Source organism: Otolemur garnettii, unplaced genomic scaffold, assembly GCF_000181295.1.
Source record: "Otolemur garnettii isolate 467f Iridium unplaced genomic scaffold, OtoGar3 scaffold00140, whole genome shotgun sequence".
Classification (NCBI taxonomy): Eukaryota; Metazoa; Chordata; class Mammalia; order Primates; family Galagidae; genus Otolemur; species Otolemur garnettii.
In genome coordinates, this window is record NW_003852535.1 from 2,705,526 (window position 1) to 2,732,723 (window position 27,198).

The 27,198-nt window shown below is 54.6% G+C and overlaps 4 protein-coding genes and 1 long non-coding RNA gene across 12 annotated transcripts in view; 3 read left to right on the plus strand and 2 right to left on the minus strand.

Moving 5' to 3' along the window:
- Positions 1 to 958: 958 nt before the first annotated feature.
- Positions 959 to 4,654, plus strand: SNX32 (sorting nexin 32). Its single transcript, XM_003798674.2, has 12 exons — positions 959 to 1,055; positions 1,403 to 1,513; positions 1,614 to 1,735; positions 1,822 to 1,945; positions 2,141 to 2,245; positions 2,438 to 2,543; positions 2,718 to 2,793; positions 3,030 to 3,069; positions 3,774 to 3,860; positions 3,943 to 4,102; positions 4,178 to 4,263; positions 4,505 to 4,654. The coding sequence occupies exons 1-12, from the start codon at positions 960 to 962 to the stop codon at positions 4,556 to 4,558; spliced, it is 1,167 nt and encodes a 388-aa protein (XP_003798722.1). The 5' UTR covers position 959; the 3' UTR covers positions 4,559 to 4,654.
- Positions 4,655 to 6,507: 1,853 nt separating this feature from the next.
- On the minus strand, positions 6,508 to 10,258 carry CFL1 (cofilin 1). The gene is made up of 4 exons (XM_003798675.3): positions 10,035 to 10,258; positions 7,627 to 7,934; positions 7,349 to 7,425; positions 6,508 to 7,136 (listed from the first exon to the last, which is right to left on the minus strand). Exons 1-4 carry the CDS (start codon positions 10,035 to 10,037, stop codon positions 7,024 to 7,026), a joined length of 501 nt encoding a protein of 166 aa, XP_003798723.1. The 5' UTR covers positions 10,038 to 10,258; the 3' UTR covers positions 6,508 to 7,023.
- A 2,101-nt stretch (positions 10,259 to 12,359) lies between these two features.
- Positions 12,360 to 17,970, plus strand: MUS81 (MUS81 structure-specific endonuclease subunit). 8 transcript variants are annotated; one of them, XM_023518527.1, is made up of 17 exons: positions 12,360 to 12,457; positions 12,612 to 12,779; positions 12,874 to 13,003; positions 13,224 to 13,309; positions 13,827 to 13,925; positions 14,075 to 14,143; positions 14,313 to 14,401; positions 14,949 to 15,089; positions 15,256 to 15,351; positions 15,449 to 15,570; positions 15,661 to 15,758; positions 16,306 to 16,422; positions 16,511 to 16,606; positions 16,788 to 16,916; positions 16,992 to 17,095; positions 17,546 to 17,629; positions 17,715 to 17,970. In XM_023518527.1, the coding sequence occupies exons 2-17, from the start codon at positions 12,645 to 12,647 to the stop codon at positions 17,779 to 17,781; spliced, it is 1,662 nt and encodes a 553-aa protein (XP_023374295.1). In that variant the 5' UTR covers positions 12,360 to 12,457; positions 12,612 to 12,644; the 3' UTR covers positions 17,782 to 17,970. The 8 variants fall into 8 exon arrangements, with proteins under 8 accessions (XP_023374295.1, XP_003798720.1, XP_023374301.1 ...); XM_023518528.1 differs by having other exon boundaries at positions 12,393 to 12,405; XM_003798672.3 differs by having other exon boundaries at positions 12,360 to 12,779; positions 14,316 to 14,401.
- Positions 17,971 to 18,696: 726 nt separating this feature from the next.
- Positions 18,697 to 25,488, minus strand: EFEMP2 (EGF containing fibulin extracellular matrix protein 2). The gene is made up of 11 exons (XM_003798673.2): positions 25,243 to 25,488; positions 24,833 to 24,950; positions 24,546 to 24,594; positions 23,789 to 23,995; positions 23,169 to 23,291; positions 22,690 to 22,806; positions 22,420 to 22,539; positions 20,870 to 20,989; positions 20,664 to 20,790; positions 20,251 to 20,446; positions 18,697 to 19,456 (listed from the first exon to the last, which is right to left on the minus strand). The coding sequence occupies exons 2-11, from the start codon at positions 24,941 to 24,943 to the stop codon at positions 19,295 to 19,297; spliced, it is 1,332 nt and encodes a 443-aa protein (XP_003798721.1). The 5' UTR covers positions 24,944 to 24,950; positions 25,243 to 25,488; the 3' UTR covers positions 18,697 to 19,294.
- An 867-nt stretch (positions 25,489 to 26,355) lies between these two features.
- The window catches only part of LOC105887868, a 3,404-nt gene continuing 2,561 nt past the window's right edge, over positions 26,356 to 27,198 (plus strand). Inside the window, exon 1 of the long non-coding RNA XR_001161639.2 lies at positions 26,356 to 26,433. This is a non-coding gene — a long non-coding RNA (uncharacterized LOC105887868). The remainder of the gene's footprint in view (positions 26,434 to 27,198) is intronic.

Sequence of the window (27,198 nt, forward strand, 5' to 3'; positions counted from 1 at the left end):
CAGGAGACTTGTTTGAGCCCAGGAGTTGGGGGTTGCTCTGAGCTGTGATGCCACAGCCACTCTACCCAGGGTGACAGCTTGAGGCTCTGTCTCAAAAAAAAAAAAAAAAAAACTAGATTTCAACATATTTGGAAACTAAGTAACAAGCTTCTAGATAACTCACATCATAGGACATAGGGTAGGAGAATAGGGAGGAAGGGAGCTGCAGAAATATACATGCTTTGCCTGTAAGCTGTTGCCTCTTGCCACCAAAAGTAGTGAATGGAATGATTTTGGAGCCCCTCAAAAGAGGTGGGGACTTCTCATCCAACTCAGCCCTGGTGAAGGGGTACCTGCTGCAACCAGCTCAGGAAAGGGTGGGCAGGGAGCTGAGAAAATAAAGGCATGGGGGTGGGGTGGCGCCTGTGGCTCAGTGGGTAGGGAGCCAGCCCCACATACCGAGGGTGGCAGGTTCAAACCCGGCCCTGGCCAAACTGCAACAAAAAATAGCCGGGTGCTGTGGTGGGCACCTGTGGTCCCAGCTACTTGGGAGGCTGAGACAGGAGAATCGGCCAAGCCCAGGAGTTGGAAGTTGCTGTGAGCTGTGTGACGCCACGGTGCTCTACCCAGGGCGATAAAGTGAGACTCTGTCTCCACAAAAATAAATAAATAAATAAAGGCATGGGGTTGGAAATCAAGAAATTGGGATCAAATCTGGCCCTGTTGCTTTTCAGCAATGTGGCCCTTAGACAAGTTACTTTACCTCTCTGGTGGTCTCAACTTCAACATCTATAAAATGGGGACATTTTGCCTGCCTCTGAGGATGGGAGGGCAAAGAATGTTTTGGTAGTTGCAAAGCTCAGAGCAGGGGCTTATCGGGATTCCTGGTTGGGGATCCTGAGGCACTGCAGAGGCCTTGCTGCTGAGGAGGTCTCTACTGGTGGACCAGAGAGACCTCCCCTCTCCTGCAGCCGCCTTCCATGTCGGTGGATCTGCAGGGAGACAGCTCTTTACAGGTGGAGATCTCTGATGCAGTGAGTGAGCGGGACAAAGTGAAATTCACTGTTCAAACCAAGGTAAGGCAGTACAGAAAAAGGAGAGGTGGTCCAGATGGCTTCCTGCAGGGGGCTGCCCCTGGGGGTGGTAGGCTTGTGACAACATAGCCCTTAGGTCCTGTTCCTTCACTTGGCTTTTGCCTTCAGCCCCTCCTAGAGGGCAAGCATCTTGCCTAGTCTCTGGTTGCCTTTGCCTGAGACCTTAAGACCTAACTGTTCCTTTCCACCATCCTGAGTGAGATCATGGATACATGAGCCCCAGCTTGGGCCTCATCTGGGATGGGGAGGCCCCAAAATGGGTGTCCAAGAGGCTTGATGGGTACAGGCTTGGGCAGGAGGGAGACTTCACACAGGCCTCCTGCTTCCAGAGCTGCCTCCCGCACTTTGCCCAGACCGAGTTTTCAGTTGTGCGGCAGCATGAGGAATTCATCTGGCTACACGACGCCTATGTGGAAAACGAGGAATACGCAGGCCTCATCGTGAGGAGGGGAGAGGTGGGGAGGGCAGGGCAGGTGCTAGCACTTGGATGAAGTTGCCTTGCAATAAGAGGCTTCCCAGCTCTATCTTTCCTTTGAGCAGATCCCCCCAGCACCTCCAAGGCCAGACTTTGAGGCTTCCCGGGAAAAGCTGCAGAAGTTGGGCGAGGGGGACAGCTCCATCACTCGTGAGGAGTTTGCCAAAATGAAGCAGGAACTAGAAGCGTGAGTGCTACCTCCTTTCCTGCTGAGTGGGAAGGGCGTCGGCAGGACGATTGAGGAGGTCCATGAGCTGTCTGCTGGCCCTGCAGGGAGTACCTGGCCATCTTTAAGAAGACAGTCGCAATGCATGAAGTCTTTCTGCAGCGTCTGGCAGCCCACCCCACCCTGCGTCGAGACCACAACTTCTTTGTCTTTTTGGAATATGGACAGGATGTAAGCTGAGCCAGAGTTCTGGTGTCATCCTTGGGGCAAGGGTCTAAGATGATGGTGGGGGCAGCAGCAAGGCTGGGGATGGGGCTATAAGTAGGCTAAGCCTCTGTTTCCATCAGTTCCATGAGTGGAATGTGACTCGGGATGGGAGGTGCAAACGCCCACCCCAGCATCACACCCTCCCTTCATGTGCCTCAGCTGAGTGTCCGAGGAAAGAACAGGAAGGAGCTCCTTGGGGGCTTTCTGAGGAATATTGTGAAATCTGCGGATGAAGCCCTCATCACTGGCATGTCAGGACTCAAGGTGACCTGTGGGCCCCTCTCAGGATTCAACTCAGGGCCTTGCATCCACAGCAAGGATTGAAGCCCAGAATGACTGTGGGAGGAAAGCCACTGGTGGGGCCTGGCCTGGGTTAGATGGAGATTGCTCCTGGGTGCCCATGTTGCCATGTCCCTGGTGACCCAGCGTAAGTGGGGTCCTGTCTGACTCCCTTAGGAAGTGGATGACTTCTTTGAACATGAGAGGACCTTCCTGCTGGAGTACCATACCCGTATCCGAGATGCCTGCCTGAGGGCTGATCGTGTCATGCGCTCCCACAAGTGTACGCTGGGCCTGAGGGGTCCTGGATCCCCCTGCCCCTCTCCCTAGTGGCTCTACTTCCTGGGGAGAGAAGAGAGCAGAGAACACCCTGGTGTCTGTCCATGGCCACAAACACCAGGGGTGGGGCTTGACATTGCAAACCTAGGGGCTCTGATGGGGGGTTATTCCCCAACAGGCCTGGCAGACGATTTTATCCCTATCTCAGCTGCACTGAGCAGTCTGGGAACACAGGAAGTCAACCAACTAAAGACGTGAGGACTCCCTGTTGCCATCACCCTCCCATCCTCTATGCCTGTAATACTATGTCTGCTCATGAGGGGTCACTCTGTAGAAGTCTACTCTGGACCTGGGTGGGAGGTGTAGCAGCTCTTGCTGGGGCTGGGGAGAAAAGGGGAGGGGGAGATTCCCCAACTAAGGGCTGAGGGCAGAGGCTTCAAGCTGTTTCTCAGCCTCCAGCCCTAACTACCCTCCCCCTACTGCCTCCCAGGAGCTTCCTCAAACTGGCAGAACTCTTTGAACGACTGAGGGTAAGTACTGCCTTTTGCACTCAGAGGCTTTCCTGGTGGGCCTTTGGAGGGAAATGAGTCCTAGGAGAGTGGAAAGCTCCAGGATTGTTTTGGAACATTCAGTGACAACTTGGGCCCAGTGGTATCCTGGGCTCACAATCCAGATTAGTTTTATAACAGGTGGAGTGGAGACTAGAATCCAGTGTACATGTGATAGGGGAGAGGGGAGGAGGCAAAAGGATGTGCCATGTGCCTGTGGCAGGCTGCCCCAAGCGGCCAAGGTGCTGCTCAGCTGCACACTTCCTGAACTCTTCTACAGTGTGCCAGGCTTCCTATAATGTCTCTTCTCTGCTTGAGGCCCTTTAGGGGGCCTGCAACTCCCAGAAGCTACCCAAGACACGAAGCCCAAAGGGCTTAACTTCCACTTCAGGCCTCTTGTAATCCAGCCACTGACTCCCTTCCCTGATTTGCCCTCACTGAACTAAAGGTTCCCTGAACACCCTGGGCTTGTGCACCTGCAAAGCCTTTGGCTTATTCTCTAACTCCTACTCAACCTCCAAAATCCAGGTCAGATGCCACTTCCTCTGTGAAGCCCCAACCTTCATGGCCTGACCTAGAGTGGGTACCAAGTGATTCTTTGCTGGACATTTAGATAAGGAGGAGCTTCCCACTCCTTAGCTGTTGCTCTGGCAAACTCCCTTCCCACTCCCTACCTTCCAACACAGAAGCTGGAAGGCCGAGTGGCCTCTGATGAGGACCTGAAGCTATCAGACATGCTGAGATACTACATGCGAGACTCACAGGCAGCCAAGGTGAGAGGCAGTCCCAGAGTAGAGCCCAAGGCTGGAGACCACTGTGACAAGCTACAGTGACCCCTTTACCCACTGGCCCTAGGACCTGCTGTATCGGCGGCTGCGGGCACTGGCTGACTACGAGAATGCTAACAAAGCCCTGGACAAGGCGCGCACCAGGAATCGGGAGGTGCGGCCTGCCGAGAGCTACCAGCAGCTGTGCTGCCAACGCTTTGAACGTCTCTCTGACTCTGCCAAGCAGGGTGAGCCCATGATCTTCAGTCACTGGGCTGCCTACCCTGCTTTGGGTCACCATTCCTCTTCCCTCTCCTTTCCAGAACTCATGGACTTCAAGTCCCGCCGTGTTTCTTCTTTCCGCAAGAACCTCATTGAGTTGGCAGAGCTGGAGCTCAAACACGCCAAGGTAAACCCTCTCCACCTCCCTTCCCCAGACGCAGGAGAGCAGCCCCAACTGAGGTTCAGGGTATTTTACCATCTTGGGCCAGGACTCCTCCTATCTCTTCATTGGTAGGAAGCACCAATAAATGACAGCTATTATTGCAGGGTAGGGGCATGGGGAGGGAGGGGGCTGAGCTATCTAAGGTGGAAAAGACAGCACCCAGCGTCAGGGAGCAGGGGATTTCAAGGCTGTCTTACCTCTACAGACCAGCACCCTGCTTCTCCGGAACACCCTTGTCGCCCTAAAGGGGGAGCCTTAGAGCAGCCCAAACCTGCTATGGGACCTTCAGTGACAAGGGCTTCCAGGCCTCCCTCCTCAGCAAGATGTCTCCCCTTCCCTACCACAGCAGCCACTAGCCTTGCCCTCACCCGTGTCCTTCCAGGGTAAGCACGAGCCCCACCCCTCACAAAGGTGCCAGGCTCTGCAAGAGGAAGACAGGGCAGCATGGGTACCATACTTGGCCACAGGTCAGTGGAGCCCCAGGAGGCTCAGAACAGCCTCTAATCTCCTCTGGCCTTGGAGAAGTAGCTCATTTGCTCAGCCAGCCTGTTCTTCACAAATAAAGAGCCTGGTTTTACAGCAAGGGGGTCTACTCTTCCTTTTCCCACAGCTAAGGGGCCCACTGAACACATGCCAGGGAATTGTGAAGACCAGGTCCTGGGGACACAAAGGAGGGGACCCCTTGTAGTACCCTCAGCCCTTTTTCCAGTGGCAGCCATAGGAAGGCTGTAATACTTGGAACCCTGAAATAGTTCACAAGGTTTGCCCCACCTTCAAACCTGACAAAAACTGCATATTTAATAACCCTGGCCAGGCACGGTGGCTCACACTGTAATCCCAGCACTCCAGGAGGCCAAGGTGGGCGGATGGCCTAAGTGCATATGAGTTCAAGACCAGTCTAGAGACCCCCCCAACCCTTTCTCTAAAAATAGCCAGGTGTTATCCAGGGTGGGGGTGCCCATAGCTCAGTTATTAGGGCACCAGCCACATGCCCCCAGGATGATAGGTTTGCACCTGGCCAGGGCCTGCTAGACTGGAAAAAAAAAAAGCCAGGCATTATGGCCAGTGCCTGTGGGAGGCTGAGGCAAGAGAATTGCTTTAGTCCAAGAATCTGAAGCTGCTGTGAGCTATGATGTCATCGCACTCTACAGACGGCAACAAAGTGAGACTCTGTCTCAAAATAAATAAATACCTGTAATCCCAGCCAGAAGTAATCTGGGAGGCTGAGGTGGGTGGACTGCCTGAGCTCAGGAGCTTGACACCAGCCTGAGCTAGAGCAAGATTGCCTCTCTAAAAATAGCCAGGTGTTGTGTTGTGGTGGGTACCTGTAATCCTAACTACTCGGGAGGATGAGCCAAGACAATTGCTTGAGCCTGAGTCTGAGGTTGCTGTGAGCTATTACACCATAGCACTCTATGACATAGTGAGACTTTGCCTCAAAGAAAAAAAAAGAACAACAAAAAAACATCCAGCTCTAACTTCATAAGGCTCTTTTCAGTTTGGTGGATTAGGGGAGGAATAAAGGCTGAATTATCACCAATTTACCTCACCCAAGGGCTGAACTCCTTTGCCTGCTGGGCAGGTAAAAGCCCAAAGTACAGGTTTGAGATAGCCCATAGCAATGCTCAGGGCACCAGCAGCACCCTCTTGGTTAAACACAGGGAGGTGGGGTTCAAGACACCTGGGTCTGAAGTCCTGGGCTCCACCTAGATGGCTCCACCCTGAATGGACTCCAGCTACATCAACAGAAGGCCAAAGGCTCAACTTGGCCTCTGACTCACAGCAGCCACTGAACCTGGCGCTCATAAATGAAGAGTCAGCCATCCAGAGGAAAGACCAAACAGAACCTTGAAGGTGGGGAAGGCAGCTTTACAGGTAACCTGTTACCTACACCATCAACCCATACCTAGGCAGTACTGAGCTGGGTATCAGAGTGAGGCTCCAGGAGAGGAACCAGCTCACACATAAGCCACTTCTGCCAGAGAAACCCCTGCAAGTAGCAGTGGACATACCCCCTGGCTCAGCAATCCCTTGAACATCTAACCTGGTGCCAACTATGGCGCCAGAAAATGGTGGTCATGGGGCGGGGGGTCTCAGCCAGTCTCTGGGGCCACACTGGGAGGAGCCTGTAAAAAAAAGATGCTTCCTATTCTGCTTGCCTACCTCCCAACAAGGTCTTCTGGGCCCCAACCCTGAAACAAACATTTCTTTAATGAGCCTTTTTATTTTTGTGTTTTGTTTTGTTTTTTTTTAATCGAAGGTCCCTTACTGGTCCTGCTTCCATGAGTGGCTGAGACCAGGGGAAAAGGGAGGGGTCATCTCCACAACACTCCATTTATACACAGAACTAAACAGACAAGCACAGAGTCACTATTGCGGTTAGAAGTTGGCAGCATGGGAAGGGATGGAACAGGTGAGGTGTAGGGGTGTTGTTAAAAAAAATACAGGCTCCCCCCAACTGGGGTTCCAGGGGGGAACTTGGTCTGCTTCAACCCAAAAAGAATCAGAAGATCAAAAGCAGTTTGGGAAGGCCAGAACCGTCAGGGATGGAGGGAGGAGGAAAATCCAGGGGTGGGGGGACTGTTTGGCAACTGGGGTAAAGGGATTGCCCTTCCCCTGCTGGGATCCCCCCAGCCCCTCCGGTCTGGCAGGAAGGGGGCAGCCTGCAACCCCCGGGGCAGGTCTGGGGCTGCCAGATGCTCCAGGCAGGGGGCAGGAGGGAGCTCACAAAGGCTTGCCCTCCAGGGAGATGACAGCACTGCCCCCCAGCTTCTCTGCCAGGGTGCAGCGGTCCTTGACCTCCTCGTAGCAGTTTGCTTGTAATTCATGCTTGATCCCTGTAGGAAAGAAAAGGGAGCATCTGTGAGCAGGAAGCACCAGGTAGCACAGTTTCTGTGGCTGGGAAGGAGCCAATCAAAGCAGATGGAAGAGAGGTTACCTCCCAGCAGGCAGGGAAGGAGGGGGAAAGATCCCCTCTGCCATGTCATTCACCACTTCCTGCAGCCAAGGTCTGAGAAGGGCAGGTGTCACCACCAACACTGATCCTTACCTGTCAGCTTCTTCTTGATGGCGTCCTTGGAGCTGGCATAAATCATTTTGCTCTTAAGGGGTGCACACTCAGGAGCCCTGGAAAGAAATAAAAGGGAACTTACAATAATAACAAAGCAATAGATGACTTCAAGAAACATGTGGGCTACCATCAACAAGTGTTTTATAACAACCTGTCTCCACCCCAAACCCACACCTCTCAGTTAACAAAGAGCCACAAAAGTTCCTATCTTGAGAAACTGAGCAAGTGACAGGAAAGAGCCTGAATGAAGAGCTCACCAAAAGATAAACACTAGGTCCTCCTTCTTGCTCTCCTTGGTCTCATAGGTTGCATCGTAGAGGGCATAGCGGCAGTCCTTGTCTGGAAGCATCTTGACAAAGGTGGCGTAGGGATCATCGACAGTCTGGCCCACATCACCTACCAGGATCTCCTTGCCCTCCTCTAGGATGATGTTCTTCTTGTCCTCACTCAGGCAGAAGAGCACTGCCTTCTTGCGCTTCTTCACCTCCTCTGGCGTTGAAGACTTGCGCACCTTCATGTCATTGAACACCTTAATGACGCCATCAGAGACAGCCACACCAGAGGCCTGGGGGATGAGCCACACACACCTCATAAATAAAAGGATTCTTTGCTTCTCAGGAGATTTCAGTCTGGATGCCAGCAAGTATAGATCCCAGTCTCTCTCCTTTTTTTTTTTTTTTTTTTTTTCTGGAGACAGAGTCTTACTTTGTTGCCTTCAGTAGCAGTGTAACTCACAGCAACCTGGAACTCTTGGAATCAAGCGATTCTCTTGCCTCAGTCTCCCAAGTAGCTGGGACTACAGATGCCCCCCACAATGGCTATTTTTAGAGACAGGGTCTCACTCTGGCTCAGGCTGGTCTCCAACCTGTGAGCTCAGGCAATCCACCCACCTCCGCCTCCCAGAATGCTAGGATTACAGGCATGAGCCACAAGCCGATCCCCCAGCCCCCAGTCTCATGTTCCACAACTCATTAATCCCCTTCCCAAAGCAAGTAATAATTTTCTTAGGCAAGCCACTATCAAAGGGCCAGGACTCAACACCAGAATGGCAGCCAGGTCCCCTGATCACTTAGGTTCAACATCCTCCTTCCCTCACCCTACAAGCTTGAAATTGAAGATTCATGAAAAACAGAGATTTGGCTGACATGTGAACACAGAATTAAACCTATCTAAAGGCTACTGGCTCATGTGCTCCTCACGGTATTCAATCTCAGCCTTTGGATAAGAGGACATGGAAATTCGTTGATATGAGAGGAGGCCCCAAACACCTGAGCCTTACACCCCGCTCAGGAAATTAGAGATCGAAGACTTTGGAATACTAAGTGGGACATGAACAACGCTCCATAGTTTCAGCAAGTCCATCAGAGCTGTTCAATACTGTTATAACACAGACGACTCTCTTCCCTCCCAGGGTCTTCCCAACTCAACCCCCAATTAGAACCCTGTACAACAACTTATCCTCCAGGAATTGGGAGGGGGGCCAGCACCAGAGATCGCTGATAGAAATCGACAGGCCCAAACTGACAGCTCTCTGAACTACTCTGCGATGTGGGGACACCCTAGCCAGGAGATGCAGCGACCGTCCACGGTGAAATCTGCTCCCCCACCCCCCGGAACTGCAGAGGAAGCCGGACACGTGACCCCGCCGCTTCCGGAGTGGGCGGAGAAAGGAGATCGGTTAGGCCCGGCCCCCTCCCCAAGAGAGACTCTAGCACCAGAGAGTCAGCAGCACGTCCAGGGAGGGCCTGAACCCCCAAGAATCGCCTTTACTGGCGGGCCTAACAGCCCCGTCCGCTGCAAGCTGGAGTCCCAGCAAGTTACACAACCGTCGGTTCTCACAGCCCTCGGCGGAACACAGAGGACAGCGAGGTTTCCGGGCGGCGCCCGCCTTGGTCACTTCCCTAAACTCGGCTCCACCCTCAGGCCCCATCCGGAAAAGCCCTGCAAGTCCAGAGCTTCAGCCCATCGGCCGGGCCCGAGCGTGTGCGCACGCGCCGGACCACAACGCTGTTCCAGCCCTTGCCTGATACACAGGCGAGAACCCCGCTAGCTTTGTAGGCTCGTTTGCCCCGAGCAAGGCTGCGGCCCTATGGTGTTCGCTCCAAGCATTAAAGATGCAAACCCCTAGTTGGGGGCAGCCGCGCCCCAACATCCCCGCTAGCCGCGTCAATCCCCGCCACCTGCTCTCTAGACAGGACCGCCTGCCGAGGGAGGGTGACGCGGAGACAGGAACAGCCCTTGGGTGGGGCGCGCGCATCGAGACCTCTGGCGCGCTTTTCTCTTGCCGCCCCCGAGCCGGGTCGGGATACCGCGTGCTTCAGTCGAGGGCGCGCTCCCGTGGAACAACGCGCGACACTGGCTGCTCAGCGAGGGGCGCGCACGCTCCCGGACCCCTCCCCCTACGGCCGGTGTCCGCGCGGGCGCACCAGGGCGGTGGGGGGAGGGGAAGGGAGTCCAGGGGGCGCGCGAGCGACGTCCAAGCCAGCCTTCCCCGGCTACCACGGCGCGCACGCGCACCGCGGCGCCGCCCGCCGCTCAGTGTGGGACCCTTATCCCGCCCGGGGCTCTGGGGGCGGGGGGAGCGGACGTAGCTCCCCCATTGCCTCCCGCGCGCAGGCGGCCGACCAGAAGCCGCTTCCCTTAGGCGCCGTTCTCTGAGGCTCACCATGTTTCCGGAAGCGAAAGGGTGATGGCAAGGAGAAGCAGAGAAGAGGAGAGCCGCTGCTACTGCTGCCGGGATCCGACTGAACGCGGCCTCTCCCGGCCCCTTCCGTTTAGTACGAGCCGCACAATGAGGGGCGGGGCGGGCTTCCGGCGCTCCCTCCGCAGGAGGACGGGAAATGAAGTCCGAGGTCCTGCACGGTCCGCGAGCTCGCTGGGTAACAGAGTCTTTCTCTCTAGCCTGCCTCCGGGCAGCGCATTGCACACGGGGAAATGTAGGCCGAGGCCGCCGGGGGCGGGGCTACTACAAGCAGAGCTGGTCCGTTGGTCAATTTCCCAGGAAAGGCTCTGGAGCTGAGCAATGGGCTGCGGAACTCAGTAAAATGACCTGAGAACGATCTTTGACTAGGCACCCCTTTATCCCGAAGCAAAACGGGTTTCCAAAGACCCATGCGATATTTGCTGGATACCTTGGTCAGAAATTTATGACTAGGGTTAGGATTTTGCTTTTCTGAATCGAAGCTATTATTCATTGGCCTGGAATACGGTCCCAACGCCTGAAGAATCGCAAGTATAAAGGCGTCTTCAATCCAATAGACATTGAGTGTTTTCCATGTGACAAGCAGCTCGTCTCCTGAGAAAAGTCCATATGCAACATCAATAAAATAAGAATGAAGGGGCACAGGAGAAAAGCTACAAATAAATCTTTAAAGGGAGAGCTTTGTTCTTGATTAGAGATGCATGGCAAATTCATGAGGCTATAAAGAGGAAGGCCGGGGTGGGGGTGGGGGGTATGCATTCAGTTCTAGGCTTCCTTGTGTGCCTTTTACCAGGCAGTGAGAAGAGGGATTGGCTATTAAACCGGACTTGAAGCTGGTTCTCCAGTCGATAGCCAGGTATTCTAATACCCACAAAAGTTGAGAGACAGGCTTTGTGTGAGCATAGCCTTAAGAAAAGAAACTAGGGTGGGAGATTTCGTTGGCTTATAGCAATGCCCATATCCGCACACACTGGAAGAAGAGAAGACAGGATCGCAAACAAATCAGGGGCAAACCGTGGAGAACTGGGACCTTGATCCCATAAGCAGGATAGTGTGAACCCAGAGCAACGCCCTGGAGTGTGGTACCTCGCAGAGCATGTCGGGGGTTGTAGTCCAGGGCATCCCGCCACACCGCCCACCAGTCGAGGTCCTGGGCGCTGCAGGTGGAGGCTGCAGCTTGACCCGCGCCTCCCACCAAGCACCCCTACAAGAACAGGAGGCTAACTCCACCTTTTTAAGCCTTAGAGTTTCCAAGAGCAATGAGGAGGGGGAAGGGAGGCTTTGCAGTTACCCCGGATCCGGCTCCCGCCCGCCCCCAGCCGCGGGATGCCCTAGATGTCCTTATTAGGACAAGAGACTAGAAGGGGGCGGGGCCAGCCCGGATGCTGGCTTCAGGCGCCTTATAAGGCTGCGTCGGGTGGGAGGCGGGAGTCCTGAGCAGGCTGGGTATGCTGCACGGCGGTCTAGGCGGAGTCTGGAGGGGCGGGCTCGGAGCTCTGGCGCCCGCCTCTCCCCTTCTCGCAGGCCTGAGACCTGCACCGCGCGACTTCCGGTGTGACAGCTAGGGGCTGGGGGCTGCCCCAACCTCTGGAGAGACCTCTGTGCGCAACTCAGCTATACATTCTCCTAAAATAGGATCCCTTTGCAGAGTTTCCATTTCCAACTTCCCTGAGGGTCTCCCACCTTCAGTGAACTACAAAATGAGGATGTGTTCTCCCCTTCTACCTGTCTTGCTCTCAGCTTGCTCCCCCGGAACCAACCAAGCACATCTCAGGCCTTCTCACCTGCCAGGAGGCCCAGCAGTTATTACCAGCAACCCATCCTTTTATTTGGCCTCTGGGTTCCTCCCCACCACCGCCGTTCTATTTTGAGCCTCTCTGCACATCCCCGACTTCGCCCCCACCCCCCGCCCCATACACACGGCCCTGTGTCCCGGGGCTTGGAATCACACTTTCTTCCGCGGTTTCTTCAATTCTTCCTGCCTTACCTTTGTGTTCTCATCCCCTAAGCCTTTTCTGGATGTCCCTCCCGCACATATGTTTGCACTCGCTTGTCCCCCAACCCCTACTTCTCCCGGACACCTCAAGCCCAGTGTCAGTCTCCAGCCTCCTTTACAAGGACGAGGCTGAAACTGACAGTCTTATAGGCCTTGGAATTACCAAATTCAGTTTACTCTGGTAAGCTCCTCCCCTAGCTAGCCCTCCCAGTCACAGGGGGCGCTGTCCGCTTTCCTCTAGTCTGTAAGAAATGACCACGCTCTCCTGGAGAGGAAGGGGCGGGTCAAGGCTCTAGGGGCCTGGGTGAGGAACCTAAATACTGGTCCTGGCCGGAGGAGGTGCTGAGACTAAAGATCGGTGGAGACAGCGCTCTTTACCAACTACTTAAAAGTAGTGCCAGGGGCAAGGGAGGGCTGGAAGAGCCTAATCTAGTGTCCCTTGTGGGACCACGTGTTTGGAGAGGTCCGGCCCTCACCCTCGATTTCCCTCGGTAGCCAGGTGTTTCAACTCAGACTCTATAACTGGCGGCGTCCCATTTTTACAGGTGTCGGGCGTCAGAGGATTCGCCCTAGGGCTCATGGCGACGCCTGTCCGCCTGGGCCGGAAACGCCCGCTCCCAGTTTGTCCCAACCCGCTCTTCACACGCTGGCTGACCGAGTGGCGAGACGAAGCAGCCAGTAGGGGGCGCCGCACCCGCTTCGTGTTTCAGAAGGTCGGTCCTGCTGTGTCTGATTGATGGTTGCAGGTGCTGGCCAAGTCTGACCTATTCTGACCAGATACCCTACCCACTACTCCCATCCCGCCAGGCGCTGCGCTCCCTTCGGAGGTACCCGCTGCCGCTGCGCAGTGGGAAGGAAGCTAAGATCTTACAACACTTCGGAGACGGGCTCTGCCGGATGCTGGACGAGCGGCTGCAGCAGCACCAAGCATCGGGAGGTGAGAACCTCGGGCAGGGGTCGGTAGTCCCGGATTTCTCAGGTCCCGTCTCCGTACCCATTTTGGATATCTTACTTTAGGCTTCCCCGCTCCAGTTCAAGTTGCCGTCTGACCTCAAGCTAGTGGCCTGTTTTCACGTTATGCTGGAGTAAGCTGCAGCTCAGACCCTTGTGGCTGCCAGATTCCCTGGGGTGTGGAATTGACACTCTTGATTTTATAGGTGACCGTGTCCTGGACCCACCATCTGGAGAGACGTGTCCAGCCTGGGAAGGGCCACTTGCCAAAGTCCAGGATTCTTCTTTGCCAGTGAGGAGTGGGGAGGGGATTGGGAGGCAAAATGTCAGTGCCAGAAGTACAATTTCCTGGCTTTGGGTATTTAGCAAGCCTGGTTCGAACCTCACCAGCAACCTTAGTCTTGGGCAAATGACTTATTCTCTCCTGAGTTTTAGGATTTTAGTCTGTAATGGGGATATTGATAACAGCTGATAAAAAGTCCAAGCTCTTTAGGGGGCCCAGCTCAATACATTATGAAGTTGCCATTGCCAAGTTTTCCTATCTAACCACCCTTGTCTTGCAGTAGGCAGTAGAATGGGCCAGGCAGATATTCCTGCCCACCACCTGTGCCCTGCTGCTATGTGCTGTCTCATCCAGATTTACAGGGATCATCCCATCACCTGGCTCAGTTTTGCAGAGAAGGAAACTGAGATGCAGCTGAGTGACTTGCCCAGACCCATGTAGCCTGCTGTAAACCTTAGCTCTGTCAGGGATTCATTTGAGGATGACTGGCTTGCTTTCATACTCAGAGCCCCTCTATACCTTTCAGGTTCCTGTCCAGCCCAAAGTAGGAGGCTCTGGCAACTACTGGCCAGCTCGGCATTCAGGAGCCCGAGCAGTACTGCTGCTGCTTTACCAGGAACACCTGGTGAGTGCTCAGCTATGCTGGGAGTCAGAAACCCAAGCAGCAGGTGGGAAGCTCCCAGCAGAACCTGTCCTGGGCAAGATCACCCCAGCCACTTTCGCAGGGCAAGGAAGGGTACTGAATTTATCCTTTGTCTTCTACCTTGGTTTCAGAACCCAAATGGCCACAACTACTTAACCAAGGAGGAGCTGCTGCAAAGGTGTGCTCAGAAGAACCCCACGGTGAGCATAGAGGTGGGAGGATTAGGCTTGTGTGGCTCTAGAGCCCATCAGAGACTACTCTTGATAGCAGTGTCAGGGCCCTGGTCTATGTATGGCCCTTAGCCTGAAGCACAGAGAGTGTGGACTTCGGTCACACCAGGGGCTCTCTGAGGGTCTCCTCTCCTGTTAGCAGGTAGTCCCTGGGAATGCTCGACCTTGGCCAGCCCTCCGCTCCCTCCTCCACAGGAACTTAGTCCTCAGGACACACCAGCCAGCCAGGTGGGGCCAACTGCAAGGGATGTAGAAAGTAGGGGTGAGGATTGTGCATGACCTTCTAAGTGGAACCCTGCAGTTACCCAGCCATTCCCAGACTTGATACTATTGAGGCTAGGTAAAGTCAGCCTTCCCCAGGAGCCCACCCACACTGCTGGAGTACCAGGAGGGTGTGAGAGACTGAGGCAGCCGGTGGGAGGAGAAGGTGGTGCCATGGTTATTGAAGGAGTAGAGAACCTTTGTTGAGGAGATAACACATATTAGGACTTGGCACAAGAATGGTATTTCCAGGAAAAGGAAAAAGCATGAGCGAAGATAGGAGAAAGAAATTTGTCTGAGACATGTTTATGATAGACCCAATTCATGGCACTGGGCAGATCCTGAGGAAACCGATTTAAAAACAAAGAAAATGGGGAAGAGAGGAGAGCCACTGTCCTTGCTTATGCAGGGTTGCCAAGTGGGTAGTGAGGCCAGCCTAGCTGGGGGCAGGCAGGATAGCCTGCTGGGTGTGCATGAAGAAGGGAGAGCTGTGTGTGTCCTCTCTACCTCCCAGGTACTCACTGACCCCTGAGGGTCTGGACCTGGCCCAGAAATTGGCTGAGTCAGAAGGTCTGAGCTTGCTGAATGTGGGCACTGAGCCCAAGGAGCTCCATGGGGAGGAAGCCACAGTGCCAGGAGCAGCCTCTCCTGAGCTGTAAGGAGGGGATGGGGCAGGAGGGGTCTGGGAAATGAGGCCAGCACCCACTTCTATCTCCATCACTTAGAGCTAAGCTGTGGCTGCCTTCCCTGCTGTGGGTTGTAGGGGACACTGCCCTGGCACTGGGGATTCTGGCCTCTCATACCACACCCCCTCCCACCAGTGGCAACAGTGAAGGGGAGTTCCAGCAGCCATCGCTGGAGCTGGGGCCTGGAGAGTACAGGGTGCTTTTGTGTGTGGACATCGGCGAGACCAGGGGGTGAGTGAGGTGGGGTGAGACGAGGGAGATAATCACAAGATGTAGTGGAGTGGTTATGGGTCTGCTCTTACCCAACCCTTCCTCCTTGCAACTCCAGGGCCGGGTACAGGCCAGAGCTGCTCCGAGAGCTACAGCGGCTGCACGTGGCCCACACAGTGCGCAGGCTTCATATTGGGGACTTCTTGTGGGTGGCACAGGAGACCAAACCCAGAGACTCAGGTAAAGGGGCATGGATGGGCAGGCATCAAAGGAAGGGCCTGGCAGGTTGAGGGATGAAAGGTAATGCAACCCTTCTTGGCTTCTTGGCAGCGAGACCTGGGGAGTTAGTTCTGAACCACATCGTGGAACGCAAGCGGCTGGATGATCTGTGCAGCAGCATCATTGATGGGCGATTCCGGGAGCAGAAGGTTCTTTTTCTCGGCTTGCCTTGCTTCCTACTCACATGTGCCCTAAGGCCCCCTCTTAGCCCAGAGGAATCTATAGGCATCTCTGGTAGCCTCAAGGCATAGCCTGTGTGAACTCCAGCCACACCCCAACTAGAGACCCCTGTAGGCACACAGTAGAGACAACTGGTATCTGAACTGGGTTCAGGAGCATATTAAAGACCTCTTGGGTACCCACCACCTGCAGCCTTGGCTAACAAGGCCCAAACCTCTGGGAGTGGTGATGCAGAGGCTGCACCTCAGTACTGACAGTCACAGTACTGTGACCTCACAGTCACAGAGGCCATGTACAAACCCAGAGAGGATAGAAGGATGGTCAGCATTCAGAGATGGTATCAGCATGCCCAGGTATGGAGGCCCCCCTGAGATAGGTAGAGAGGCTAGGAGAGATGAGGAGGCTAGTTCATAGGATCAAGAGTCACATCACAGTTTTAGATGTGGTGTGGTGGATGGCTCAAGCATGTGGCCATCCAGGACTGACCCACCCTGTCTCTTCTGTCTCCTTCCCCAGTTCCGACTAAAGCGCTGTGGCCTGGAGCACCGGATATACCTTGTGGAGGAGCAAGGCTCAGTCCACAACCTCAGCCTTCCTGAAAGCACACTGCTCCAAGCTGTCACCAACACTCAGGTGAGCTGGGAGGACAGGACCAGGCTGGCAAGGGCCCCTGTGGCCTGGGCCAGGGCCCACCCTCCCTCTCCTGTGTCTTCTTCCCCAGGTCATCGACGGCTTCTTCGTGAAGCGCACAGCAGACATTAAAGAGTCAGCTGCCTACCTGGCCCTCCTGACACGGGGCCTGCAGAAACTCTACCAGGTAAGCAGATGCCCCTGTCTGGCACTGGTTCCTTGCCTGGGCCCCGTGCTTCCCTAAGAGAGGAAAGGTGGGTGAGAATCCCATTTGTCGGGCTGGTCCACTGAGGCCTAGGACTGGGCAAGGACTGGCTAAAGGCCGTCCCTTAAAGCTGCAGCCTGGCCTCAGTCCCTTCTTCCCTCAGGGCCACACACTATGCAGCCGCCCCTGGGGAATCCCAGGGGACCATCAATCAGGGGCCGTGTCCTCCCCAAACCCTCTCTGCTCACTCCTCACCTTCAGTGACTTCAATGCAGGGGCCATCAAGAACAAGGTACTCTTCCTCTCAGCTTCGCCTTACATGTCTGGGCCCCAGACCACCCCTGATCTAGTCCTTCCCTGATCCTAGGCTCAGTCAGTGCGAGAGGTGTTTGCTCGGCAGCTGATGCAAGTACGCGGAGTAAGTGGGGAGAAAGCAGCAGCCCTGGTGGATAGATACAGCACCCCTGCCAGGTATGCCCCTAGAGGGACCCTTAGGGGTCCTTAGTCCCTGCCCTCCAAGCATGAAATTCAGATTGACTAATGCAGTGGCCTGGCTCTGTGTGGGCTGTGTAGACCCAGAGATAGGGCTGGGAAGCTCATCGAAGTCAAGTGGGGAGGAAGACAGCCAGCCTGGACCAGATAGTATTCCAGACATTGGTGGAGGCCACAGGAGAGGGAGGTACTCTACCTGGAGGAGCAGAAGCTTCTTGGAGGAGGGTGCTGGGCCAGGAAGACTGAGGGAAGCTCTTGGAGCCTTTGCTAGTTTTGCCCCAGTGTTCCTGGGTGGGATGGAGCAGGGCCAAAGTACAAGCAGTGTCCTGACTTCTTTATCCAACAGTGGCCTAGAGCTCCTTACAGTACACCAGCAGTCAGCCAGTGTCAAGCCTTAGAAACTCAAATGTCCCAATGTCCCACCCACAGCCTCCTAGCTGCCTATGATGCCTGTGCCAGCCCCAAGGAACAGGAAACACTACTGAGCACCATCAAGTGTGGCCATCTGCAGAGGTGAGGGCAAGAAACAACTTGGAGGGAGTGGCAGGGCCAGGACTGCCCAGGCCCAGGGCCTGACCTGGCCTGCTTCTCCCTGCAGAAATCTGGGACCTGCTCTGAGCAGAACCTTGGCACAGCTCTACTGCAGCTACAACCCCTTGACCTGAGCTTATGCCACAACACAAACCTTAGCCCTCCCTTTCTTCTCACAACATCTAACATTCTAAATTTATGATAATCTTTTAATAATGTATATCAAGTTAATTTCAGATGGCTAAAAAATCTTTACTATTTTACATCTCCATTAAGCCTCTAACCAGGATCTTTTGGGCTACAATAAAAAGCTAAGTATTTGCTGCCTTACGTGTTATGGAGGAGATGCCAAGCCCCAGGGTTTGTATAAGACTCAGGAACTAGGAAGACCATCTGTTCCAGTGGCGGGGGTGAGGGAGGTAGGGGTGAGGTTGTTTGTTTGAGATAGTCTCATTATAGAGTGCTGGGGTGTCACAGCTCACAGCAACCTCAAACTCTTGGGCTTAAGCAATTCTCTTGCCTCAGCTTCCCAAGTAGCTGGAACTACAGGCACCCACCACAATGCCCGGCTATTTTTTGTTGTTGTTGGAGTTCTCGTTGTTGTTTAGCAGGCCCAGGCCAGGCTCAAACCCACCAGCCTCTGTATATGTGGCTGGCACCCTACTTACTGAGCTACGGGTCCCGAGCCCGTTCTAATGGTCTTTAAACTTCTGAGGACCCAGGGTTCCCTGTTCAGGGAGATAGAGTCAGTGGGTCATTACAACTTTGAATCTATATAATCAGATGTTCCCTGACCAAATAAAATGCCCTTTGATAAGAGTTTCTGGAGCTGGGCATGGTGCTTCACGCCTGTAATTCTAACGCTCTGGGAGCCCAGGGAAGTGGATTGCCTGAGATCAAGAGTTTGAGACCAGCTTGAGCAAGAGTGAGACCCTGTCTCTAAAAATAGCCAGGCATTGTGGCAGGTGCTTATAGTCTCAGCTACTTGGGAGGCTGAGGCAAGAGGATTGCTTCAGCCCAAGAGTTTGTGAGCTAAGATGCCACAGCACTCTAGCCAGGGTGACAGAAAGTGAAACTTCCTCAAAAAGTTTCTGTACCTTGGAAAAGAAAGGCTTGAAGATTACTATCAGTCCAGTTGCCTTACTTTATACATTGAAAATAGCCCCAGGGAGCTACAGTTGTCCAGGTGGGTAGTTTCAGGCAGAGCTGGGACCGGAATCTGGAACATAAGACCTCCTGGTGCTGTACAAAGTGGGGGGGGTCTCAGGACCCCTGCAAACCAGCCAAGTCCAAATCTCTGGGCTGGGCCTGGAATCCACATATTTCATAACCTCCTCCCTTCTTAGGGTGGACTTAAAGCCCAGGGTCCAAAGTTTCTCAGCTCCTATCAGTGGGGTCCCCTGGGCCTAAGCACAAAGCCTCCCTTTAGGACTAGGTCTGCCTCCCACAGCCCCAACCCCTCCCCCAGTCTGAGGTTCACTACAGTGTGACCTGCCCTTGGCCACCAGCACTCCTCCTTTCTCCCTTTATTGCCTTTCTCTCTGCTCTTCACAATAACGGCTCCCCTTTTGACAGAACACAGTCATCTCTGAGCCACAAGCTTCTTGGCTACAGGGGGCTGTGAGGAGGGTGATATCCTCCCCTTCCTCAGAAGGTGTAGGCCCCCACGAAGATGGTGAGTCTCAGTACAGAGCTGGCCCGGTAGCTCATGAGGGAGTTCATGGTAACCATCTCCAGGTCTAGCACGTACTCCCGGGGGCCTGTCACCGGCCGGGCGAGGACCAGCATGGCGCTGACATTGTTGATTTGCTGCAGGGCACAGTGGGAGGGGGGGAACATGTAGATTGTATCAGCCTAAGTGCCAGGGCCCTACCCCAGCATCACCTCCTCCCCAGTGGCCAAGAGGTGGACAGACAGCCCTGGCCAGACCTTTGGCTCTTGTCTAGCTCTCTAAAACCCTGGACATCTCTCCTCCCCTCCTGCGCTCTGGCTTCTGTTGTTGGGGATCTTCTGCTCTTCCTACCCTTTGCAACTAGTTCTAACCAGGAACCAAGGTTAACTGATGACTCAAGGCCAGGTGTGACTCTTGGGAGTGATAGGGCCTTTGATGTGGAGGGGGCAGACTCCATTTGAAGAATTCAGTGTCAAAAAGAGCATGCAAAGATGACCAGACATACCCCTTCCTATGCTGAATACAGCACAAAAACCAGGGCTCCCTTTGGCTGTGCCTCTCCTGGACCCCACCCACCTTCTAGATCCACCCAGACAGCTAGATTCTCTGACCTCAGGCCCTACAGAATCCTCTCATACCAGTCCCTTGTTTTATGGGTAAAGAAACTAAGGTCAGAGAGGGGAAAACAGTACCAGGACCCAAACCCCAGTGTCAGGTGCCTTGTTAGAATTTCATTTAACAGTTTGTCCTTTATATGATGGGAACTTTGCACACTTCTAGCTTCCTACAGAAATCCTGCCTCCAAAGGCACAGCTTTGAGAGAAGAGGTGGAGCAGAGTTGGCATAGCCCAGTTTCCCCCTTGAGACTTCCTGGAATTCAATTTTAGATTATGCAGGTCAGTTGAGGGGTGGAGGTAGGAGAAAGCCTTACCCTAATGTAGAAGTCCCCTTGCGAGTTTCCAGCACGAATCTGAAAGGCATTGTAGGCACCAGGGTAGACAGAGGTTGCCTGGATCTGGAACACGTCGGCAGGCACACTACGCTCTGAGGTGATGGTCATGTAGCGGTGCACGATGGATGAAGGCTGCTCTCGACACAGGGGGTTGGAGGCCGGACAGAGGCAGCGGCTAGAGACCCCGAGATGGGGGATGTGAATGAGGTCATTGCCCATCCTCTAAATCTCTACCCAGAAGGTTCCTCCCACTCTTGCTGTAACAGTGTGGTTTGGTCAAGAGGGACAATTCCCATCAACCCTCGGGTGTTGGCCAGTCCCAGTAGACACCAGTCTGTTCCAAAGCTCTCTGGGAGTTGTAGTTCCTCAGGCCTGGCATGGCGTTGACTCACTTGTCAGACACCTGGACATAGGGCTCAACACAGCGGTTGGTGTCCACGCAGCGGTAGCCCCCATGAAAGTTGACACAGGTTTGGGCCTCAGAGCACTGGTGTGCGCCTGACTCACACTCATCAATGTCTGCCAGGGGAAAGGGGCTGGAATCAGGGGTATCAGGCCACCAGCTGCTGACATTCTGTCCCCCACCCAATACCTGTACCTTGGCAGAGGCGTGTTGCCAGCAGTTGGTAGCCCTGTGGGCACTGGCAGGAAAAGCGGCCTGGCTCATTGACACAGCGGTACTGGCAGAGATAACTGGAATAGCTGCACTCGTCAATATCTGAGAAAGAGCAGGGATGAGTACCCTGGTCCACAGGCAAGCCTCACATTTTTGTCCTGCAAATGCTTACCGAGAGCCCAGCCCCATGTTATGCTGAATGTGGGATGAGACCAGCCCTGCAAAGCTCAGCAGCGGACAGGGTTCAAAGAAAAACTGCCCCAGCACATTGGACACCTCTGTGCCCCAAGCCTGAAAGAAGATACTAAATGAATGCATTGGGAACATAGAGGTTTAGGTGTGAACCCTACTGGCTGAGTTTGGAGAACCTCATTTTCTCTATCAGTAAATGATTGGGTTAAACTAGATGAGTTGTGAGGGCCCAACCTACTCTAGTTTTCAATAATTTGCCCAATTTCCACAATCCACAATCAGCCTAAGCACCCAGCAGCCATCCCCTGCCAACTGTGGGCCACTTTTGTTACCCTCGTGTTGCCAGTTAGCAAGGATGCCTCACTGCAGAATCAGTGCAAATGGGCCACCTTCCAGTTGACTGGAGTGAGGGGGCTGGGATGGAGCTCTTACTCAGTCTAGCTACATGAACTTGGGCAAGCTACTTAACCTCCCTTAGTTGCACAGTAAAAGTCACCATTTATCCAAGACTTTATGCTTATTTTTTGTAATCCTCTCAACAAATCTGGAGGGAGATGTTAATGTCCTCATTTTGCAGAGGAAGGAAAAAATTCTAGAGTTGTAGACAGGATTAAAGAGGCCAGTGAGAGAAGTATGCCACATAGGGTGGGTTCTCAGTAAGTGGCAGTTCACTTTAAAGTGCTGCTGCTTGGCACATGGTGAAGCCCATCTATTACACTGTCTCCCTTGATCTCACAACCCATTTATAGAAGAAATGGAAGAGTGACTTGCCCTAGTGCTAGATTTGAATGCAGGTCAGTCCAACTCACGTGACAGTGGCACCCACATTCTCAGTCTGCCCAGTGAGCTTCAGTAGGGACCTAATTTTCCGTAGGTACATTCCCCACCAGGCTGCAAGTGCCCCACAACCAGCCCTGGGTGGAGTACACAGGTGGGTGCAGAATGCATTGGACATGGAGGCACAAGTGGAAAACTGGAAGGGGGCCTTGGTGCCTGTGGCTCAAGTGGCTAAGGTGCCAGCCACATACACCTGAGCTGGCAGGTTCAAATCCAGCCCGGCCCGCCAAAACAACAATGATGGCTGCAACCAAAAAAAAAAAAAAAGCCAGGCATTGTGGCGGGCGCCTGTGGTCCCAGCTACTTGGGAGGCTGAGGCAGGAGACTCTCTTGAGCCCAGGAGTGGGAGGTTGCTGTGAGCTGTGATGCCACGGTCCTCTACCCAGGGGGAAAGCTTGAGGCTCTCCCCCCAAAAAAGAAAAAAAAACTGGCAGGGGACACAGCATGATAGATGCAGGGCCTGGGGGACCAATGAAGGAGAAAATGGTAAGTCGTGATCTTACCACTGCAGGAAAAGCCATCCCGGTGGAGCTCGTAGCCCTGGTGGCAGCGACACAGGAAGGTCCCATAGGAGTTGAAGCAGCGTTGTTCACATGGGGCCCCCATGTCACACTCATTCACATCTGGGGGTGACAGGAAAAAACAGGAGGGGTGAAAGCGGAGGAGCTGCCTAGAGCCCCCACTCCATCTTGGCTGGTGAGGAAAAGAACACCCCCACCTCACACCTCCCTGTCCAGGACCCAGAGGCCCGGCCTGGCCCGGCCCAGCCTCACCCACACAGGAGCGGTTGTTGGGCCCCAGCTGGAAGCCCGGCTCGCACTGGCAACGGAAGGAGCCAGGCAGGTTCACGCAGCGGTGCTGGCAGTAGCGGTAGCGGCATTCATCTATGTCTGGTATGGAGGCGAGAAGGAGGGCAGAAGGCAGAAGCCAGGTGGACCCAAGCCAGTTGGGACTCAAGGTCTTACCACCCATAGTCCTGTGTGTGTGGAGGGAGCTAGGCTGGGATAGGACAGCCAGGATACCCCCAAACATCCCCATAGAGCAGTGGTTCTCAACCTTCCTAATGCTGTGGCCCTTTAATACAGTTTGAGAACCAGTGCCATTGAGTCTTCTGTGTCTGATTGACAGGAGGGCTGAGGTGGCAAGAGACTGGGGTGAAGCCTCGAGATGGGTTGGAATGGGTGTCAGGTTATGGTTGAGAGCCCGTCAGGGGCACAGAGTAGGGACCACAGAGGCTGCTCCCTGGACTCACCCACACATTCGGGCCCAATCTTGCGGTAGCCATCGGGGCAGGTGCACTGGTAGGAGCCAGGCAAGTTATGGCAATCCTGGCTGGGGCGACAGTCATGCAGCTCCTGGGCACACTCATCCACATCTGTGAGAGACACCACTCAGCCCCACCTGGGATCCCTCATGCCATCCAACATGACAGATGGATCCAATACTTGGATTAGATCTTCCCGACAATACAAATAGCAGTTCACCAGCCTGGAGCCAACAGGAAAGGCACTGCTAACCTGTGACACCCCATATCAGGGGTCATGGTAAGCAAGGCACACACACCCCCAGCAACAATGATTCCTGGACTTTTCTTCCTCCAAGGCCTGTGGTCTCCAGAGGATAGAGGCTAGGAGGCAGAGCTCTTGCAGTGTCTCCACAGCAACTGAGGGGAGGGTCCCAGGAGCTGAGTTGGGCAATGGGACATGAACTGAGGCCACAAAGTGGGGATATGGATGAGGGTGTGCATGTTATCCAGTGGTCCTGAGAAGCCACACATGACTTTTGAACCAAGAAGGAACATGAGGTTGGAGTTTATAAGATGCTTAGTGTGAGGACTAGAAGATTGGGCACCAGAGTGACCCCCCCACTCACCCACACAGCTTTCCTGATGGTCGGGCTCATAGCCTGGTGGGCAGGGGTTGGGATGTTGAGTGGGAGGCACTGGTGGTGGGGGTCCCTCGCCATGTAGGTCATTGATGACAGCAGCTGAGCGGGGTAGGCACAAGTAGCCCCCATAGTGGTTGATGCATTTCATTTCCCCCTTGCAGGCCTCAGGGATGGTCAGGCACTCGTTGACATCTGCAGAGAGGGGCCTGCTGGGCACAGCCAGTCTCTTGGCCAGCCCTGGAGGGAGTGGGAGGCAGGAGACCCACTTGCCCTTCTCTAAGCTGTGTGATCCAGACAAAGCCTTCACTCTCTGCTCAGCAAGGTTAGGGCTTCCTTGGGCTGGAGATGGAGTGGGTGTTTCCACCTTGCCTTCATTCTCCTGGCTCCGTGTGGGTCTCTATCTCTCCCCAGAGCCCTGGCCCTAGTTCAGCCCAACCATGCAGACACTGCCTTCCCCCATGGGAACAAAGAGTTGAAACAGGAGAATGGTTTAGAGCTGTACGGGATCCCACCCCTGGGGGGGTAGGGGCAGGGTTTCCTCAATTTATGGGAGAGGGAGGGGCCATCCCTAGTGCATCTGGCTCCCAGAGAACCAGAGCTGGCCTCAGCCAAGCAGAGCAGAGCTGAGGATATAGGCCATTAAGCTCCTGCTGCAGCTCTTGAAGATGAGGTTACCCATGGGACAGAACACTCAATCCCTTTCCCAGCTCCTGGGGGTTGTTGGTCCCCCAGGCACACTTACCTCGGCAGTGCTGGCTATCTGGGTCCCACTCATAGCCATCTGTGCATTCCTGGAAAGGAACCAGAAGTGGCTAGTGGTCACCTTCAGGTCTCCTCCAGCTGGCCGTGCCTGAGCCTGGCCACCCTCCCTGGCTGCTCCAAACAATGACACCCCCACCCCCAGCCGCTGTACCAGCGGGAGGTGGGGAACGGGGACAGGGAATCTTCCCCAGTAGCAGCCACCCCAGGATTCTGTTCTCTCCATCCCTGCCCATCCTGTCCCAAATTTATGGCCCCCATCATCCCCACCGTGTAGCTGTCTGGCTCCTCAGAATCCTGGGGCGACGCTGTCCCCAGGAGCAACAGCATCAGCGCCCAGAGCAGTAGAGATCCGGAGAGGCAGGAGGCGAAGGGGAGCATCCTGGGGCTGGAAGGTGGGGGACTCAGGTCAGAGGCCTCTGCCACTGCACCCCTGATCCCTGTCACAGGACACGGAGCCCGGCCGCTCAGGAGCGAGTTTGGGGGGCCTGGAGTTTCCCAGGGCTGAAGGCCAACTCTTCCTGCAGGCCCGGGTCTCAAGCCCACCCGCCCGGGACCTCCCCGCCCCCGCCCAATCCCCCAGCGGCGCAGGCCGAAGAGCTCAGGCCCCTGGGTTCTGCTCTGCCGCCTACTCGGCTGAGATTTCGGCTTGCACCCTCCTCCCACAGACTGCCACTCACTTGGGCCGGCGACGGCCCTGAGGCCCGCGGCTCCGGCGGCTCAGCTGGCTCGGGCAGTGCCTGCGGGCTGACGGACGGGCAGACGGCACAGCTCCCTGGACGCGCAGCCCCAGGAAGCGCCCCCCGCCCGCCCGCTTGCCGCGGTGCGGCCCACCCCGGCGCCTCTGCCCGCCCTTCGGCGGATTCCTGAGCCCGCGCCAGGGGGAGGGACCCCGACCCCCAGCTTCTCCGCCCCCAACCAGCCGCAGGCCCCCACCCGGTCCCCCGCGGCGCCGCTGTGAGCTGCCTCCCGGCGCCAGGCCAGGGTCCCTCAGCGTTTGATCCTTGGGACTGTTGAACTTGGTGCCAGGCCCCCAGACTCAGCGGGGGGGTGGGGGGGTGGGGCTTACCTTTACCAAAAATGTCATTCTGCGCACCTAGACCTTACCTAACCTGCGCCCCCATAATCCCATCCTGTGCATTCACACCTTAAATGTCGCCCCCCGACTCTCATTCTGCTCCTCCCACGATTGTACTGGACACCTACACCGCACCTAATCCTAGGGACTCCAGGTCCTCACTCTAGTCTAGACTCTACAGAATTGTATTCTGTGCTCCCAGACCGTCACTCTAGACAGTTCCAAAGCTTCACTCTGTGTCCCCAGATCCTCGGCCAAGAACTAGTTACTCCCTGGCGCAAAACTATTCATCTCTTTCCTTTCTGCCTTCCACTCCCAGGGCCGTATTCAGCCAAGTGGTCCCTTCACTGCAGCACGGTCTCCTCTGCGCCCTCCATCCTCAAAGCTACAATAGTTTGGGACAGGGGCGACAGTTCACTTTTGGCCCCAAATGAATGGAAGCCCCTGAGAAAGAGGGCAGAGCTCAACTCAGATTCGCAAGACACCAGGGTCCGGCACCAACGTAACGTCTTTTCGATCCTCCTCCCACCCGCGTCCTTTACCAGGTTTCCGCCCCCACTCGCAAGTGGAAGGCGTGTCATCGGGGGCGTAGTCTGGAGGGAACTTGCTCCCAGGAAGGGGCGGGGCCACGTTTTGCCCACGTCTCCAGGCGGGGCCAGACGGGAAAGGCTGCGTGTCCGGGGATCACCCGCCTGGAACTAGACTGCAAGTAGGAATGGCCTGGCCCTTTTTTCCTCTTCTCTGTCCCCAGGTGAGGGTGTGCCGAGAAGGGGATGTGCTAGTGGATCCCGAGGTGAGCCCTGGGAGTCCAGGATGAACTGCTAAGTATCTCCTCCTCTCCTCTCCTCTCCGCTACCACCCCTCACCGTCCTTCCCACCTACTGGGCGAGGAATTAAAAAATAATAGCTCTTTAAAACCAAAAGGAAAAGACAGTGACAAGTGTTGGCGAGGATATGGAGAAATTGGAATCCTCAAAAGATGGTGCAGGCTCGGCGCCTGTGGCTCAAGGAGTAGGGCGCCGGCCCCATATGCTGGAGGTGGTGGGTTGAAACCCAGCCCTGGCCAAAAACTGCAAAAAAAAAAAAAAAAATGCAGCTTGCCTTGAAAAATGGTCTGGCAGTTCTTCAAAATGTTACCACACGACCCAGCAACTTCACTTTTAAACATATATCCAAGATAATTAAAAACGTACACAACAAAAAATCTGTACACAATGTTTATAGCGGTACTATATATGACAGCCAGAATACAGAAACAACCACTGGGCATCAAATGATGGATAGACGAAATACAGTCCATTCATGCAGTGGAATATTATCCGTAAAAAGAAATAAGTACTGATATATTCCAGAATATGGATTAATCTTGAAAATATTACACTAAAAGATAAACAAAAAGATGCTACTTTTTTGGCGATATTTCTTTTATGTGAAATATCCAGAATAGGCAAACCCATAGAGACAGACAGAAAGTAGATTAAGGGTTGACAGAGACGGAGGAGGGAGTCGGGAATGGGGTGCAACTGCTAAAGGGTATAGGATTTCGCTTTTTTTTTTT